Source organism: Anabrus simplex, chromosome 2 (genome assembly GCF_040414725.1).
Source record: "Anabrus simplex isolate iqAnaSimp1 chromosome 2, ASM4041472v1, whole genome shotgun sequence".
Lineage (NCBI taxonomy): Eukaryota > Metazoa > Arthropoda > Insecta > Orthoptera > Tettigoniidae > Anabrus > Anabrus simplex.
This window is the reverse complement of record NC_090266.1, coordinates 613994129-614014067: the sequence shown is the minus strand read 5'-3', so window position 1 is coordinate 614014067 and position 19939 is coordinate 613994129. Positions and strand designations below refer to the sequence as shown.

The window sequence follows — 19939 nt, the reverse complement described above, 5'->3', positions numbered from 1 at the left end:
CCATAATAGACTATATCTTAACCGACTTCGAATTTAGGAAATCTGTTAGGAATGTACAAGTTTTCTGGGGATTTTTTGATGATACAGACCACTATCTGATCTGTAGTGAACTAAGTATCTCTAGGGCTAGGGTAGAAAGTGAAATCTGTCTGCAAACCAACAAGGGTAGAAAATCTCCTGGACGAGGAAATTAGACAGAGGTACATGGATATGAGTAGTGATAAGTTTCAAACAGTAGACATTAAGCAGGTTCAGGATATAGAAAGAGAATGGGTGGCACACAGGGTTGCTGTAGTAGAAACAGCAAGGGATTGTCTAGAAACGACTGTGTATAAAGATGAAAAAAGTTGAACATCTTGGTGAAATGATGAAGTGAGAGAAGCTTGTAAACGTAAAAAGAAGGCTTATCAGAAATGGCTCCAAACAAGGGCCGAGTCAGACAAGGATTTGTTCGTAGATGAAAGAAACAGAGCAAAACAAATAGTTGTTGAATCCAAAGAGAAGTCGTGGGAAGTTTTTGGTAATAACCTGGAAAGGCTAGGTCAAGCAGCAGGGAAACCTTTCTGGACAGTAATAAAGAATCTTAGGAAGGGAGGGAAAAAGGAAATGAGCAGTGTTTTGAGTAATTCAGGTGAACAACAGATATGAGGTTGTCTTATGGTTTCACCTTATGAAGTGATATTACAAGCCACTATCAAACTTACACATTTTATCTTATCATCAATGTTTTTGCAGAGGAACTACATTCTACATCAGTTCTTAGATGTCAATTTTCAATTTTCGCTCATTGTTTAGTAACGCCATGCTCAAGACTTTTTAACCATTACATCAGTAGACTTACTGGTACATTAAAGACCTCCTTCAGGGCCAAATTCCGGCACCCCTAGGTCTCTAAAGCTGTGGTAGTTAAAAGGGACATAAAACCTATGACATACTGTATTGATCCAAATATGTGGCCTAAAAGCCACACTGTTAAAGTCTGACTGTGGAAAAGGCATAGAAAGGAAGAAGGAAAGAAAGGGGAAGAAAGGAAAAAGGAGAAAAAGAATTATTAGATACCAACTGTTTTATTACATGGTAGCAAGAGAACACCACAAATTAAATGCATTCTCTTTCTGTTACCCTATGTTATAATAAGCCATGTGGGAAACGACATGGAAAGGAATACATAAAACTGTTGTTTAGATGAAATTACAATATATATTTTAATCAGAACTAGTTTTGACGCCCTTTTTGCGTCATCATCAGCTGATATAGGTTCTTGGAAAAATTGGCAATCACATAAGTTTATCTACGTCAAATTGAACACAATTTAAAACCATATTAACATCCTAAAACTGTGTTACAATTAAGCTGTTTCAAAGTCCATATTTTCTACAAGTCCGAGACTTGCGAGTCTTAAACCTTAAATTGATGAAAACATATGTAAACCGGTTTGCTCACTAATAAACTAACGTGGATTTAAAAGAACAACAACTTAAAAATAAAATAGTCTTGAAGAAACATTAGCTTAATTTAACACACTTCTTAAAACGTGACGTAGAATCGTATTAAAATAATTCAATAAAATCTTCAGAGTCGCTTTAATGGAGCAATCCTAGTGAGGTGGAAACGAGCAATCAGTCCTTTAAGTACAACGTTCCCAGTTCAATGCGGACCTGAAATAATAGGAATCTAATAAACTATCGCTTAACTGAAGAGGCAAAATATAAAATTACGTCTTATAATGTAAACGTTTTTATGTATTGAATAAGGTGGATCCAAATTATAATAAAAGTTGTAATCTTGGTCCAATACGGACAAACAATGAAATTTATTAATTTAAATGGGAAGGAATGTGATTGTAGCGGGAGATCTTAATTTACCAAATGTCAATTCGGAAGGAAATGCGAACAACAGGAAGCACGACCAACAAATGGCAAATAAGCTAATATGGGAAGGACAGCTGATTCAGAAAGTGACGAAACCAACTAGAGGGAAAAATATCCTGGACGTGGTGCTGTTAAAACCAGATGAGCTCTATAGAGAAACCGAAGTAATAGATGGTATTAGTGATCACGAAGCTGTTTTTGTCGTAGTTAAAAATAAATGTGATAGAAAGGAAGGTTTTAAAAGTAGGACTATTAGGCAGTACCATATGGCTGATAAAGCAGGCATGAGGCAGTTGTTAAAAAGTAAATATGATTGGTGGAAAACGGTAAATAATAATGTAAACAGACTCTGGGATGGGTTTAAAGCAATTGTTGAGAAATGTGAAAACAGGTTTGTACCATTAAAGGTGGTAAGGAATGGTAAAGACCCATCTTATTATAATAGAGAAATAAAGACTAAGAAGAAGGTGCAGATTGGAAAGAAATAGAGTTAGAAATGGCTGTGGAAGTAAGGAGAAATTAAAGGAACTTACTAGGACATTGAATCTAGCAAAAAAGGCAGTTAAGGATAACATGATGGCAAGCATAATTGACACTCATACATTTTTTAGTGAAAAATGGAAGGGTATGTATAGGTATTTTAAGGCAGAAACAGGTTCCAAGAAGGACATTCCAGGAATAATTAATGAACAAGGAGAGTGTGTATGTGAGCATCTGCAAAAGGCAGAAGTATTCAGTCAGCAGTATGTAAAGATTGTTGGTTACAAGGAAAATGTCCAGATAGAGGAGGTGACAAATGCTAAAGAAGTATTAAAATTTACATATGATAACAATGATATTTACAATAAGATACAAAAGTTGAAAACTAGAAAAGCGGCTGGAATTGATAAGATTTCTGGGGATATACTAAAGACAATGGGTTGGGATATTGTACCATATCTGAAGTACTTATTTGACTATTGTTTGGTTGAAGGAGCTATACCAAATGAATGGAGAGTTGCTATAGTAGCCCCTGTATGTAAAGGAAAGGGTGATAGACATAAAGCTGAAAATTACAGGCCAATAAGTTTAACATGCATTGCATGTAAGCTTTGGGAAGGCATTCTTTCTGATTACATTAGACATGTTTGTGAAATTAATAACTGGTTCCATAGAAGGCAATTCGGTTTTAGGAAAGGTTATTCCACTGAACCTCAACTTGTAGGATTCTATCAAGATATAGCAGATATTCTGGATTCTGGAGGTCAAATGGACTGTATCTATCTAAGGCATTTGATAGGGTAGATCTTGGGAGACTACTGGCAAAAATGAGTGCAATTGGACTAGACAAAAGAGTGATTGAATGGGTTTGCTATATTTCTAGAAAATAGATCTCAGAGAATTAGAGTAGGCGAAGCTTTATCTGATCCTGTAAAAATTAAGAGGGGAATTCCTCAAGGCAGTATTATTGGACCTTTATATTTTCTTATATATATATATATATATAAATGATATGAGTAAAGGAATGGAATCGGTGGTAAGGCTTTTTGTGGATTATATTATTCTCTATAGAGTAAGAAATAAGTTACATGTTACATGTTACATGTTGTGACATGGACAGTAGGCAATGGTATGATGATAAATGGGGTTAAAAGTCAGGTTGTGAATTTCACAAATAGGAAAGGTCCTCTGAGTTTTAATTACTGCATTGATGGGGTGAAAGTTCCTTTTGGGGATCATTGTAAGTATCTTGGTGTTAATATAAGGAAAGATCTTCATTGGGGTAGATGGTTATGAGGGTGTTTAGGGGTTGTAGTAAGGGTGTAAAGGAGAGGGCTTATAAGTCTCTGGTAAGACCCCAACTAGAGTATGGTTCCAGTGTATGGGAACCTCACCAGGATTACTTGATTCAAGAACTGGAAAAAATCCAAAGAAAAGCAGCTCAATTTGTTCTGGGTGATTTCTGACAAAAGAGTAGAGTTACAAAAATGTTGCAAAGTTTGGGCTGGGAAGAACTGGGAGAAAGGAGACGTGCTGCTCGACTGAGTGGTATGTGATGTAGATGTTGATTCCCATAGGGAACCTAAAATATTTGTCCTGAATGAGTAAATTTATAATACCAATATAATGGTCCGTTATTGGACATTATAAATTTTCCAGCTAACTCATTCTTGGTTGCCTGCGTTTCGCCCTCGTTTGCTAAGTTAGGCTCGTCAGTTGGGACTTAGCACACCACCCAAGACGCAAGGCTAGTGCATACCGTGGAGGCCACTGCATAGGCTATTTGAAGCCACCAGCAGTGCCAATGCACTATGAGAGCTATGTCTCCTTTCCAAAAATAGATGCCTGCCTGGCCATCAAATGATGTAGATGTTGATTCCCATAGGGAACCTAAAATATCTACATCTACATCTACATCATTTGATGGCCAGGCAGGCATCTATTTTTGGAAATGAGACATAGCTCTCATAGTGCATTGGCACTGCTGATGGCTTCAAATAGCCTATGCAGTGGCCTCCACGGTATGCACTAGCCTTGCGTCTTGGGTGGTGTGCTAAGTCCCAACTGACGAGCCCAACTTAGCTCACGAGGGCGAAACGCAGGCAACCAAGAATGAGTTAGCTGGAAAATTTATAATGTCCAATAACGGACCATTATATTGGTATTATGAGTGGTATGTTCCGAGCTGTGAGTGGAGAAATGGCGTGGAATGACATTAGTAGACGAATAAGTTTGGGTGGCATCTTTAAAAGATCACAATATGAAGATAAAGTTGGAATACAAGAGGACAAATTGAGGCAAATATTCATTTATAGGAAGGGGAGTTAGGGATTGGAATAACTTACCGAGGGAGATGTTCAATAAATTTCCAATGTCATTGAAATCATTAAGAAAAGGCTAGGAAAACAACAGGTAGGGAATCTGCCACCTGGGTGACTGCCCTAAATGCAGATCAGGGTTGGTTGGTTGGTTGGTTGGTCGGTCGGTTGGTTGGAAAAGAAGGAATACTCTTCACAGAACAGTGAATATACCATTATAATTGTTGCTTGTTAGAAAAGAATTTATTAATTTTTGTTCTAATGCCACCCACTAGCGCACATTAAATTTATTTAAGTCATGGCTTCTGCTAGTCTTTCTGTAAAGCTTTTAGTGCAAAGCATGATTGATAGCTGAAACTTATGTCTTAGGACACCAAATTTTCAAGCTTGTTGATGCTTTTTGTTCGATTGTTCATTGTGGTGCAAAGTACAGTAAAAGTAATGACAAACTGTTGTAGTGTTAATGCATAAAACAAAGAACTACTCACAAGATTAGCAAGAGTCACAGAAGGTGAGATCAAACATTGCATTCTGATGCAACGGAATAACCTTACATTTCTTACCACTTCTTGTTTTGGACAGTAGCTGTATTTGTTGCAACATTTCAAAATGAAAAACAGGCATTATTTTAATTATTAATGTGTTGGATGTGATGGGCTATTATAAAGGACATTTTTGTAAGGTCGTGCACATTACCCACATCTCAAATTTTCTAGTCTGAAATTTAGATAAATTGATAATTGATATCTTCGGACCAATATTATTATTATTATTATTATTATTATTATTATTATTATTATTATTATTATTATAGTCGCTGGTTCATGCTTTTACTTTCTTTAATGAACGCAAGACACTGATATTAGCAGCATAAAAGTAATATTTTATAGGCCTACTTTGTTATGAATTTAAGTTTAGTATTTTTTGGCAATCATTTATGGTTATTTGAACGTTCTTTATTGAGTTTATTTGACAAACCAACCTACCTACCTTCCTTCCTTCCTTGACCACCACATTGTTAATGCACAAAACAAAATGTTCTTTGATATTGGTTTGTGTTGAGGTTCGTGGTCAGTTTTTATGTTTTGTCTTAAGAATAAATTAAATGTTAACGTGTTTAATTAGTCAATGCACAGTATGACAACCTCACTATTGGCAGTGCTCACTGTTCCTTAAACCACACACAAACGGTCAGTGGTCCCTGGTGTCTAGAGGAACTAAATAGACGGGGAACAGTCATAATCACTGGGGTATTGGGATGATTGGCCGTCCCAACTATACAATTGATGATGATATTTAGCACATCTATTTTTCATAACCTTCCCATTGTGAACATCCATTGAAATGAAATGCCGTATGGCTTTTAGTGCCGGGAGTGTCCGAGGACAAGTTCGGCTCGCCAGATGCAGGTCTTTTGATTTGATGCTCGTAGGCGACCTGCACGTCGTGATGAGGATGAAATGATGATGAAGAGGACACATACGCCCAGCCCCCGTGCCAGCAAAATTAACCAATTATGGTTAAAATTCCCGACCCTTCCGGGAATCGAACCTGGGACCCCTATGACCAAAGGCCAGGACGCCAACCGTTTAGCCATGGAGCCGGACAACATCCATTGATTTTCTGTATTTGTTGTCTGTCTTGCAATGCCTAATTGGCTTAACACATTTTCAATGTGTTTCTTGGAGGTTTGATACTTTTTGTTCATGCCTGTCAGATGATTTAGATCTGTCACACTGGTTTTGATCCATATTTTCTCTGACACCAAACAGCAGACATGGAAAAAAGGTAGCCTACAATGAATGATTCTCTTCATATACAAAAATTCAATTGTGCTGATCATTAACTGATGAATTGCACCTACATGTATACTGCCACCTCTTGCTTTTTACTGTCTGCTCTATACGTAAAGCTGGAACGGGTCATCCTAGAGATATTATTTGCAACTTCTTGTCTGTCAAATGCAAATTAAAGAGTTTTAACAGCAAACTAGATACTGAATTCATTGTAAAACTTTACTGAGTCTCTGATGAGCTTTAACAACACAGTACTAAGAGCTCACTCCTTTACGTGACTGTGAATATAGGACCTCCATTTTTATGTAGACTTTGAACCACAGGAATCTGATTTTTCAGTTCGAAAATTCTACATGCATTGACCAATGTTTCAAAATGCAGCTGCTTTGGTGAGAAGCCAGTAACAATGCCACTTTGCTACCACACCTTCATCGTGAAGGTTTGCAGCCTGATTGCCACCATGAATTGCAATACAAATCATAAGGGCTCCAGCTGAGAATTATTAAGGGAAATGTGTATATATGGAAAGCAGGAAGAAATATTCTGCCTGGCTGAGGTATCAGAACAATTGCAACCTAGCTGGACTAAACCAAAATGAAGTGTATACTTGTGGACATAGGGTGCTCTAAGCCATTGGTATTCAAAGTGTGGTACGCGTATCACTAGGGGTATGCAGGGTCGTCTCAAGGGTACACAAATTTATCGTAGCGTCTGACTGTTTTCAGTGAGCGGTTCCGAAAAGAGTTGAGCCAGCTCATTTTCGATAAAATCTTGTTTTGGCGTAGTGTTTTTCTCTACCACTACATAGAGTCCCCTTTCTGAACTATTAATTCTAAAATATGTGTCAATTTGTACCTCTCATTGACTAAGGTGAGGTAAAGGTGTATTCTGCCTGAAGGCAGGTCCGAACCTCTGCAGAGATGTGCCTGAGCCAGAGTTTACGTACGGTAGGGTGGCCAGTTCCTTTCCGCTCCTCCATTCCCTTACCCCTAACCAACATCGTGTGGCAACCCGTCCAAATATTGACCACACCCATTGTTGCTTAACTTCGGAGATCTCGCGGGATCCGGTATTTCAACATGGCTACGGCCGTTGGCTCTCATTGACTAGGTACATAAAAAATGCTTTCTCATGATGCACTGCTCTTTTTAAACTTTTTTTCACAATCCACTCGTTCACTTCAGTTTCTTCACTAGCAGTGTATATAGTACAATAGTAATTGTTGCATTAATAATATACTCTTGTTTATATCGTTATTAGGCAATGAAAACCTTGTAATTCCATTCCCAAGAAGAACACGTTTCTCCATTTGCCTTGCAAAGGCTTGCCACGTTGCCTGGAAATGGAGCAGAAGTCTCCAATGGTCAAATAACCAGGCTATCGTTAAGCACTGAAAATGGCAGGAACAGTTCTTCTGCCATTGCTGACCGCTCAGTTTTATGCTTCTAATGTAATCTTTACTCTGAAGAAGTTATGAAGTTTCCTTTCCTAGCGACGATTATATGCAATACATTGATTGGGGAACAGGGTGGTGTAGCGACTTAGCTGCTTGCCTGTCATCCTGGCGACCGCGGATTGAATCCTGATGCTGCTGGGGTGGGATTTTCAGTGTCAGGAAGGACACACAACCTTAAATCCCCGGCCACAACTCTTTCATGCTTCAGTACGTGTAGGGACCCTGAGCAAGCGGGATAACCTGCGGAAGACCATGATGATTATACTTAATATTATTTGGCATCCAGCAACAATCATTCCTTATTTCTGCTGTAATCGCAGTATGCTCATACTCTGGGGGTACAAAGGTGAAAAATTGGATTTTGGGGATACGCCAACAAAAAAAAGCCTGAATACCACTGCTCTAAGTGAATAGCACATCAGAAGTCTTTCTGAAATGCAATTGAGAGGAGTAACAATTCAAACTCAATTCAACCAAATAAATATTGTAATGAAGATATTGGTTGTGCAAACCTGCAACTAAGCCAGTAACTGCCACTAACAAATTTGATATATTTAGGTTTTAGCCATTATCTCAAAAAACTTGTTTCTGTCATATAGTTCCTTTCGAATGCCAAGTCTTCAATTGGAGTTTTATATTTGACTGATAGAACTGCACTTACATGAAGAATGGTAAGGTTAATGAAGGGATTCAGGGGGTATGAGAAGACATGTAGATTCAGCTCTAGTTTCAGGGAAATTTATGTTCACATACTGACCAAGTGTGTTGCCTGCTTGATACTGGCTGTGTAGGGGGTAAACTTGAGATAGTTGGTTAGAAGTCCAATATCGGCCGTCCTGAAGGTTATTATTATCATTAAAAAATCACACATACATATACATCAGCTTATTCAATACTTAAAATTAATGTTAAATGTCTATTACCACATTACATCCTGTACACGATCCAGCCGGGAATGGAATCTAGGACCTTCTGAACCGAAGGCCTCAACGCTGACCATTCAGCCAAGAATTCAGGCAAAATGAAATCATTATTGAGTTTCATTATTTCCATCAGTATTGTAATTCAACTTTTATAGTAGAACAAAGCAAAAATCATTATTTACTTTCATTATTTCTATCAATTTTAACATGCAACTTTTGTAGTTTCGATCTTGCCACTTGATGTTTAATGTCAGGCCGCCAGGTGTGTCTCTCAGTTTAGTATGGCAGAATACGGAAGTGTCCAGTAATGTCCATAGTGTATTTGTGTATATTACAAATTATTTTACAAAAATTTCCTAACCTAAAATTGGTGAATCGTACTTTTGTACATTTACAACTTTGTTAATGGTTAATGCCATTTTTCTAACATTAAAAAACAAAGGCAAAAAAGAAAGGGAAGAATCAACAGAACATTGTTGTTGTTTGAGCCATCAGTCCATAGACTGGTTTGATGCAGCTCTCCATGCCACCCTATCCTGTGCTAACCTTTTCATTTCTATGTAACTTTTGCATCCTACATCTGCTCTAATCTGCTTGTCATGTTCATACCTTGGTCTGCCCCTACCGTTCTTACCACCTACACTTCCTTCAAAATGAACAAGTCCTGGGTGTCTTAAGATGTGTCCTATCATTCTATCTCCTCTTCTCATCAAATTTAGCCAAATTGATCTCCTCTTGCCAATTTGATTCAGTATCTCTTGATTCGTGATTCGATCTATCCATCTCACCTTCAGCATTCTTCTGTAACACCACATTTCAAAAGCATCTATTCTCTTTCTTTCTGTGCTAGTTATCGTCCATGTTTCACTTCCATACAATGCCACACTCCACATGAAAGTCTTCAAAAACATCTTTCTAATTCCTATATCAATGTTTGAAGTGAGGAAATTTATTTTCTTAAGAAAGCTCTTCCTTGCTTGTGCTAATCTGCATTTTATTTCCTCCTTACGTCTGCCATGATTAGTTATTTTACTACCCAAGTAACAATATTCATCTACTTCCTTTAAGACTTCATTTCCTAATTTAATATTTCCTGCATCACCTGCCTTCATTCGACTGCACTCCATTACTTTTGTTTTGGACTTATTTATTTTCATCTTGTACTCCTTACCCAAGACTTTGTCCATATCATTCAGCAGCTTCTCAAGATCTTCTGCAGTCTCAGATAAAATAACAATATCATTGGCAAATCTCAAGGTTTTGATTTCCTTTACTGCCTGTTCTGTGTAAACATTGAAAAGGAGGTGGGACAAACTGCAGCCTTGCCTCACTCCTTTCTGGATTACTGCTTCTTTTTCAAGTCCCTTGATTTTTATCACTGCAGACTGATTTTCATTCAGATTATATATAACTCTTCATTCTCTGTATCTGATCCCAATCACCTTCAGAATCTTAAATAGCTTGATCCAATCAACATTATAGAACACAAGGAAAAATAAAATGTATACAGATTAAAGTACTGTACATGTTAGCACAGGGAAATGGAAATCACTTACGGAGACTGTGCAAATTATTTCTCAAATTAAACAATGAGCAATTAAATATATCAGTATCCAATTTGATTAAGGATTTTTGCCATTCTTTCAATTAGGCGATGGAATGTATGTTTAGTTCTATGCCATTTAGTGGACAGGGTGTGATTAACTCTAGTGCACCTGTCTGGAACATGGTAGTTAATTTTTCTGGGAACTGTGAGCAATTCACTAAAGGGTGGGATAATTAAAAAGAAAAAAAAAAGGAGAAGCACATCAAGAAATTTACAGCTTTACAATAGAATCTTCTTCTTCCTCACCTATTTTCCAGTTTCCTGGGGTTGGCACGTTGTATGGATTTTGGGCATTTTTATGTCCGGATGGATACCTTTCCTGATGCCAGTCCTGTGTGGAGGGATTCTGTGTTGAGTAGTTCTGCGGTGGTTTGTAGTGTAATGTGTTTTATGTCATTGAAGAGGTATATTAAGACCAACACAAACACCCAGCCCCTCAAACTAGAGGAATTAACCAAACTCGAAATCCCCAACTTGGCCAGGAATTAAACCTGGGGGCCTATGGGCCAAAGGCCACTACACTGACCTTTCAGCTAAGGAGCCGGACAGCAATTTAATTATTGTTCTAGGGTTATGTAATCAACATATAATCAGCCCTGCTTTAAATGAATATTAAAAAAAAAAAAATGTATGTTGTACTAAATCTAATCTATGGATGGAAGCCTGACAGGAAAGGTTCCACACAGGTGCACAGTATTCTAGCATAGGTTGTTTCAAGGAACATAGAGCTGATGATAAGTAGCTAAATTGGAAAATCCTCTGAATAACTAGTAACCTAGTCTTTGCAATGATTTCTTACAAATATGTCTGTTAAATTTGTTAAATGATAGATTATGAAACAGGAGACAGAATGTTTTTATTACTAAATCTCTAATTAAATTATATTCTCCTTTTTTAAAGAACAAAGTAGTTTTTAATTTTGTTTTTACATTTCTCATGGTTAAATTTCAGACCATTTTGTGAACAGTACTTTTCCAGATGATGCAAATCAGCTTGGAGCTTTAAACAATTGAGTGAACAATTAACTTTTATAAAAAACTATTCTGATTTCTTAAGTATATTTTTATATTTTAAGTATATTTTTATATTTTTTATGTCATTTATATATAGAGAAAATAAATATTCTTGTGTCTCTAAGTGAACTTCTGAGAAATAAATTTTTGTTGCTATAGAGCTTTAGAGATTCTGGATAAGATATACTTTTATGGCTCAGTACTTTTATAATGATACTTCTTTCTAGGTGTGTTTATTGCTAACACAGACACCCGATGGTACCTTGGCCTTACCACAAATCTGTACCGTTTCTTGCCGACTCTGGTCCTACCTGGAGATATAAACAGGTATCATGGCAACAACGAACGTATTTCAGTGCATCACTACCACCAAGCAGTGAGCTTCTACTACCGAGTAATAAAAAATGCTGATGTACTTATCGATCAGGTTCCTGCATCAACTGTGAACAATGGAGAGGAGGAACTATGAAGTTCATGATACTTCAGATTACTAAAACTGTCTTAAGCATGCTGTTTTAAAATCAGGATTTGGGTCATCTACATTAACATTTTGGTAGAACTGTGCCAGCAACTGGGTGATATAATGACAAACTGTATTACATAACTTTAAGAGATGTAATAATATATCACATCTGTCATATCAGGAAAATTCCCTCCCAGTATCCAGCAAAACAATTAACTGATTTAAAAAATTTAAGTTGTTAACTTGAATCCAAAACAAAAAGGCTACATGTCTTATCTCAGCAAGTGATGAGCACCCTTCAATAATTTTGTGTCTTGTTAGCTAGGTACTTCGACGGATATTGTTTTGTATACCTATAGCAATCACTGATATCCCAATATACACCGGTATACTTAAGTTTGGCATAAAATAGATCATCTCTATTTTTCTGATTTGTACTTCAGCCTCATGTTAAAGTTAGCAGTGCACCATTAAGATACTCTCAGAATATTAAGATTTAACTAGTTTTCTACATTTCCTGCAAAGATTTCTGAGTACTGCTACTGTGTGTGTGTGTAATATTTTATTTTTGAATTCTTCTGAATATTGAGAACGTGCTGCTGTTAGTTTTAGTCATATTATGGGATACCTTGTTAGGGATATGATATGTTATCTTTTACTTGTTCCATTTTAATTCAGAGGAAAAGTGCATTTTCCAGTACAATAAGAAACACACGAGGATTTATCTCTTCTGTAACAATGTAATGAACAGTGACAAGGAGAGTTTGTCTAGTAAGAGATAATCTCTAATTTATTTTATTAAGAGAAGTCCTTAAAAATATACAGATTGCATTATTGACAAAAATAATAGATTGACAAATAAACAAATTGTTTTATAGATTCCATATTATTAGTTACAGTTAATTGTTTGTGTAGTTCAAGACATACTAGTCCTAATAATTTAGACATGTATTATGGTGTACATAGGGAAAAACTAGTTTAAACACGGCTTTTAAATATTTTACATTTTCATTCAGCAAGGGTTGGAGACATAGACACCTAGTTGCCACTCTTATTTCTCCAGCCATATTGCTGATATTTCCTCTTGATTGTATTATACATTAATTTTTACTGCACTCAGTAATTCAGAATCACAAATCACCTGTTTACCTCCACATTTATCTCTTAGAAAGAGGGTAGGATCTAAAATAAAATATACATACAGTTCAGTGTATCCTTGAGCACAGACGTGAGCTTTTGGTAAATAAATTTAGATTTAACTTTTGAGTACTTCTTAAGTCTAGCTAGATTAAAAGTGGATGTTTTGCAGGCCATCTTGCAGATACATGAATTTACTATGTCAGAGCTTTCTCTCTACTCTTACTTTTTGCAAAATCTCAACAGTTAGACTTTAAGGACAAGTATGTTTTCAAAGGTAAAAGCTGAAGCACGCATAATGGATATCTCGAACAGACTCAAAAGAATGTTAATGGTGAAGGTGTAATATTTTATGGCCAGAGATGGGGATCCTATGGGCTGAATGTGCCTTTTTTTCAATTGCAATATAATGGCCTTTCTGGCGACCACCTATGCACTATATAATATTATTTGCTTTTAGTTTATAGTGATAAAAGAGGGAGCATTTTTTATGGGGTATTCAATCATTCATTTTTGAATGAGTGAATACAATCATTAACAATTCTGTGATTGAGTATTGATTTAAGTGGAATATTTCCACTTCTGTATGGTCTCTGGTAATGCTTAATTTTACCAGGCATAATTGATATTGTTAAGTTCTGTACATGAAAGGCTGTATGATAAATGTTTTGTGAGTGTTGAATTTGTTTGTTGATGATATGAGAGAATTCTCTTCTGCAGTTTACTTACTCTACTGAATTATTAACTGAAATGCTAAAATGTTGATTTGAATAAACTGATAGTATCTTGTATGTTATTGAACTGTATTTAAAATCTCTAGACAATGATTCATGAGAGAGTCACAAGACCAAGAAAGAGATGGAATAAAAAGTGTTAAAAGAGGGCTATTGACTAATGTAACAGCAAATTATTTCCTACATGGAAATGGAAATGCAAAAGATGTGTGTTACTTGTTAAAATAGACACAGAAATAGAAGAAATATGAGTGGGCCTTTATCATAAGTTGTTATAAAAGTGATCTACTTCTGAAATGCCACTAAGAAGTGATATACCACTCTCTATAGTGCATGTGTAATATCATTTCTATTGGTAATAATAATCTTTTATTAACAGTAATACCGTTTTACAACAAAAGATAAAAGACACAAAGTAAAAAGAAAGAAAAGAATCAGTGGGGTATATAAAAGAAGAAAAATGTACAAAATATCATATAGATTATAGTACGGTACTTGCACAGGAAAGTAATAATTACTTATGGAGACTGTATAAGTGATTTCTGAAATTATATGATCAAGTTATATACATCAATATCCACATTGTTTGCCATTTTTTCAATTGGGTCATGGAATGCATATGCCAGTTTGTGGACAGTGTGTTATTAAACCTTGTGCAGCTGTCTGGTTTGTGGAAGTTTATTTTTTCTAGGAGTTTTGGGTAATTTACCAAGGAGTAGAACAGTTTAAACATGATAAAATGTATCCAGGATTTCATGGCATGGTGATAGACTGTGCAGATTTAATTACTGTTCTATATAATTGATATTATCATAACAGAACCCTGCTCTATATGAATGTAAATGAAGAAATGTATGTTGTACTGAATCTAACTATGGATAGATGTATTCAAGTATAGGATGTACCATGGATAATTAGTTAAGTTGAAAAATTCTCTGTAATATCTAGTAATGCAACCCAGTCTTTGGAATGATTTCTCACATATATGTCCTTTTTGTTCACTAAATGGTAGATTATAACTGAATAATACACCAAGATTATTAACATGCGAAACAGGAGAAAGAACATTTTTAGTACTAAATTTGCATTGCAATGATATTTTCTTTGCATTTCCTAAGAAAAGATACTATTTTACATTTGTCATGAATAATTTTCAACCCATTTTGTGTACTGTACTTTTCTAGATGGTGTAAATCTTCTTGAAGCTTTGAACAATCAAGTGGACAGTAAACTTTAATTTAAAAATTTTCGTTGTTGGCAAACAAAATCAATTCTGAATTCTTAAGTACAATTTTTATGTCATTTATGTAGAGAGTATAAATTAAGGGAGCAAGGTGAGATTCTTGAGGAACTCCACCAGTAACAATGGTAGACTCAGAAAACATGGTTCCTTATTTTAACTATAGGTACCGTATGCAATTTTTAAGATATGATTCAAACCAGGAGAGGAGAGACCTATTAATTCCATGATTGGTTAGTTTTTGCATAAATGGAGTCTACCTCAGTACTAGATTTTACTTCAGTGAAACTGGAGTTACTGGAAAAAAAAATCAAGAAAATAATTCAGAAAATGTGAGATATAATTAAACTGATTTAAACAGAGATAAGAAAATTTGTTTATTACTAAGCCGTATTACACCATATGGTTAGCTACTAAAATAAGAGCAGGAAATGTTTAATTGTTAAATGGTCAAAATATTTTTGGACAGGACACCTGGTGAAATGTATACAAAACCAATGATTAACTTTGTGGTGTTAAAAGTCAGGGACACAAACAACTGTTCAGCTGTGCTATTGCATGGTATCAAAGTAGGTTTAAACCTCTTACTAATACAGATCATAACACCCCCATGAGATGCTTTCGTACTCGTTAAGGAAGATCTGTCATATCTGAAAACTGAATATGTCTTGAGTGCTACTTCATCACTAACTTCATCATATAGGTTTGCTTTAGTTAATATCGTAAAGTCATCTTCAGGTAAACATGAAGAAATTCTGAGTTCAGTTAGTTTGCTTCAAAGTCCATCAACATTTTGATAATATCCTCTTATAATTTACAACTAATCATTTTAGTGATATGTATTGTGCCTTCGTAGGATTGTGTATTTCATCACTGTGAATTGATTGCCTATCCACATGCTGTATTTCATTACTGATAAGGGTTTTACTTTCTAACTCATTTTCTGTATCACTTAAGTTTCATCTATTAGGATTTGCGCCCCCTCCATTTTCTTAATTAGTTTTCTGAGAGTATTCTTCTAGATATTCTATTGAGTTTACCTGATTCAGAAGTTTATTTTCAATTAAGGTGTAGCCCATCCTTACCAGAATCTCTGTCTCTAAGCCAACCATTACCATCGACAAAACGGACATATCCGTTATGGAATAACAAGTCAAGAGTGGAGTTAATGGCATCTATATAATGGTAATCAACATTTTGCTTGTATAAAACAGCAGTGAGACAAGGCTTTGCCCCTGGAAACCTCCTTGTTATCATTGGAATAAGTGCACCAGTCTCGACCATGATGGGAAATTATGAATATTGTTTGTGCCAATGTGAACAATCAAAGCCTCAGAATCTTCTTTGATATTGTCACTGCTGATATGTGAGTCCAGTTGACCCACTCATATGCCTGGATAGTAGTACACAGTACTTTCATAGACTTTGTGTCAACATTCCTTATTATAGAGTCCCCCACCATTAATGTATGGCTTATTTTGACTTCGGTCACTGACATGATTTTTCTGGTTGTGTCGGCACTTTAGTTGTGTAACGGTCTATGATTACCTTTTCATCCTCAGACTCTAAAACCTGAAAACTGTTTAGTGTCACTAAGGTATGCCGTAAAGTTTCCTTAAATGTAACATGAGGCCAGGTAGGCCTAAAATTCCTTGACTTAACCTCTTTAGATTCACTTCCTCATTGTCCTAACATTTCAGCATTATTTAATTTTTGTTTCCTCAACTCTAGATCAATGGACAGCATTCTGATTATTTTGCCTTTAGACAATAAGTTGAGTACCAGAGGTTTTATCTTGAACCTTAAATATGAGGAGTCAGGAGTGATTTTCAAAATGTTTATAACCTGAACCTCACCCTGAAACTGTGGCATACAGCTGATTTTAACTTTTTTGATGCACTAGAGCATTTTATAATGAAAATATCTGTATTACTTCTAACAGTATCAGCTCAAAGTAAGAGAATGAGGAGTGCCTTATATGGTCTCCTCTTTACCAGTCTGTGTGTTTAGAATTGAAGCTCACTGTTGGTTCCCCTCGGAATAGTATATCTCCCTTGCAGAATGTAGATTATGTACATTTTCTCTCTTTTATGTGTTTCCTTACAATCCAACATGTCAGACAAGTCAAGAATTGTGTTGTGTTTGACTACAATAATGTTCTTGAACAGTAGATATGTTAATAGAAATAGAATTGAAATAAAAACTGTGTTAGAGAATTGCATAAATGTGTTTATATCCATTGGTACCTGGCCACATGCTGAACCTGTACTGTATCTGCACAAACTTTGATGTGCAGCTTTTTTTTTTAGATTTTTGATACAATCATTTATTTCATTTACATGAAATAGCCATAGAGGCTCCCTACATATATACACAAAATAAAATCATACTACCTTCTGAGGGATTTCCAGATTTCAGATATATCATATTTTCCCCTTCTTTGTATAGACTTTTTGTTGAGACATAGTTCTCTTTTATTGAGAGGGGAGTGAACACATCTATTGTGCCACTGCCGTATGGACTGTGCTCTCTTATTGAAACTTGTGTCTTAAAACTCATATTCTTCAGTCACTGAGTCATCATCATCATCATCATCATCATCATTTTCATTTCCCCTTGTCCAGCTCTTGCCAGGTTGGGGTGTTAATGGTACTTTTCCACCAGTGTCTTTCCTTCCACCACTCCTCTTCAGTAATTGTATTCCATTCCAGACTTAGACTCTATCCATCTTGCTCTGGGCCTCCCTCTTGCCACCTTTCCTTTTATCCTAGCCTCCAACACTTGTCTTGGAATCCTTCCCTCATCCATCCTCATAGCATGTCCAGACCATCTCAATTCATTCTTCTCCATCCTCTCACTCAGTTTTGCTACCCCTATCTCTTTTCTGACCTCAACATTAATTACGCTGTCTCACCTTATCTTCGCTACCATACTCCTCAGTAACATCATCTCACTGGCCTGAATTTTACTCTCATTTCTTGCTATCAAACTCCAAGTCTCTGTTGCATACGTTAATATAGGGATATAGTACATCTCTTTCATTATCTCTTTCCATTTCATAGGAACTTCTCTGTTCCCCAACAAGTTCCTTACATTCTGCTAGAACATATTTCCCACTTGTACACTTCTGCTGATCTTATCCAACGTTTCATCTTGCATTATTTCACTTCCCAAATATTTGAAGAATTCAACAACCTCAAGGTTTTGTCCCCTGATACTAACAATTCCTTTTCCTTCTCTTTCTCCTCTTGTCATCACCACTGTTTTGATCTTCTCCACATTGATTTTCATACCATATTTCTCAATATTGTCATTCAAAGCTTCTAGTTGGATTTGCACTTCTGTATTGTTGATTCATCAGATCACTATGTCATCATCAAACAGCAATATTTTCATATCCCTTCTATATGTTGCCTTTGTTTCCTTTAGAATTCTATCCATAACCATTATAAATATAACTGGACAAAATACAATTCCCCGTCTTAATCCAGTTTGGTTTCTAAACCAATCTGTTATCCCGACTGGAGTCTGGACACAACTGGGACAAATTTTTTACATTGCTTTTCCTAATTCCCTCAATTGCTTTCCACATCCTTTTCTTTCCAGGGTTCCCCACACCTTTTCTCTATTAACACTATTGTATGCTTTTGCTAGATTGAGGAATACTATCACCAGATCTTTTCCATATTCCCACTGTTTTTTTTTCTGTCATTTGATGATGATGATGCTTGTTGTTTAAAGTGCCTAACATCTAAGGTCATCAGCCCCATTTTTGTTTTTCCTGTCAGTAATCTCATGGTAAATATAGGGTCCATTGTTGACCTGCCCTGTTGGAAGCCATACTGCTCCTCTAAATTTTTTTCCACCCTTCCTCTCATCCTCCTTTCTATTATTTTCTCCATATTTTGGCTACTTGTGACAACACTGTAATTCCTCAATAATTGATAAATATCTTCCTGTCATTTTTCTTAAATATTGGTATTATTAGACCTTTACACGAATCATCAGGTACTTGCTTTTTCATCCACATATAACTTAGCAGCCTATATAACCAATGTAGACCAGTCGGTCCTGCTGTCTTTACCATTTTCACACATATTTCATCCATCCCTGCTGCTTTTCCTGTTTTCATTTCTCTAAGAGCCATTTCCACCTCTGCCATTGCAGTATTACTCTCCGTTCAGGATCATCCTCATTTACCACTCCACTCTCTTCTGCATCATTACTTATGTTCAGGAGTTTATAAGTAACCTTTACACCTATTCTTTATCTCCTATGGATCTGTTATTACAATTCCACTCTCTTCCTTCACTTGTTTTGCATAAATTTTTTATTTTCTGTTATTTTTTTTCAATTATACAATATACTTTTTCCACCATTTATATCCTTTTCCAACTTTTGTGTGAATCTCTCCCAACATTTTTCTTTTCATCATTTACCTCTTTTTTACACTTACTTTTAATTTCCTGATACTTAATCTTACTTCCTTTTCTTTCCTATCTCTGTTCCATTCTTGCCATGCTTTCTTCTTTTGTTTAACAACCTCCGTCACCTTTCCATTTCACCAGGATGTCTCCTTTTGGTACACTCTCACCAAAGTTCTGCCACAAATCTTCTCTACACAGCTTACAATTACTTTTTTTTTTTAATTTGGTCCATTATTCTTCTACGGTTTCCATTTCTGATATAGGGATATGCTGTTTTAATTCCTCCTGACCGGGCGAGTTGGCCGTGCGCGTAGAGGCGCACGGCTGTGAGCTTGCATCCGGGAGATAGTAGGTTCGAATCCCACTATCGGCAGCCCTGAGGATGGTTTTCCGTGGTTTCCCATTTTCACACCAGGCAAATGCTGGGGCTGTACCTTAATTAAGGCCACGGCCGCTTCCTTCCAACTCCTATGCC

The 19939-nt window shown here is 36.1% G+C and overlaps 1 protein-coding gene across 4 annotated transcripts in view; it reads left to right on the top strand.

Annotated features, from left to right (window-relative positions):
- Window positions 1–19939, top strand: part of LOC136864264 (N-fatty-acyl-amino acid synthase/hydrolase PM20D1) — a 372268-nt gene that overhangs the window by 340779 nt on the left and 11550 nt on the right. For 3 of the 4 annotated variants that reach the window (XM_067141017.2, XM_067141015.2, XM_067141014.2), the window contains one exon: window positions 11691–17245. The exons of the other annotated variant lie outside the window; for it this stretch is intronic. In XM_067141017.2, coding sequence (XP_066997118.1) covers window positions 11691–11932 — 242 coding nt within the window. In that variant the 3' untranslated portion in view covers window positions 11933–17245. Of the gene's footprint in view, window positions 1–11690; window positions 17246–19939 lie in introns of those variants that run through there. 4 annotated transcript variants of the gene reach the window in all.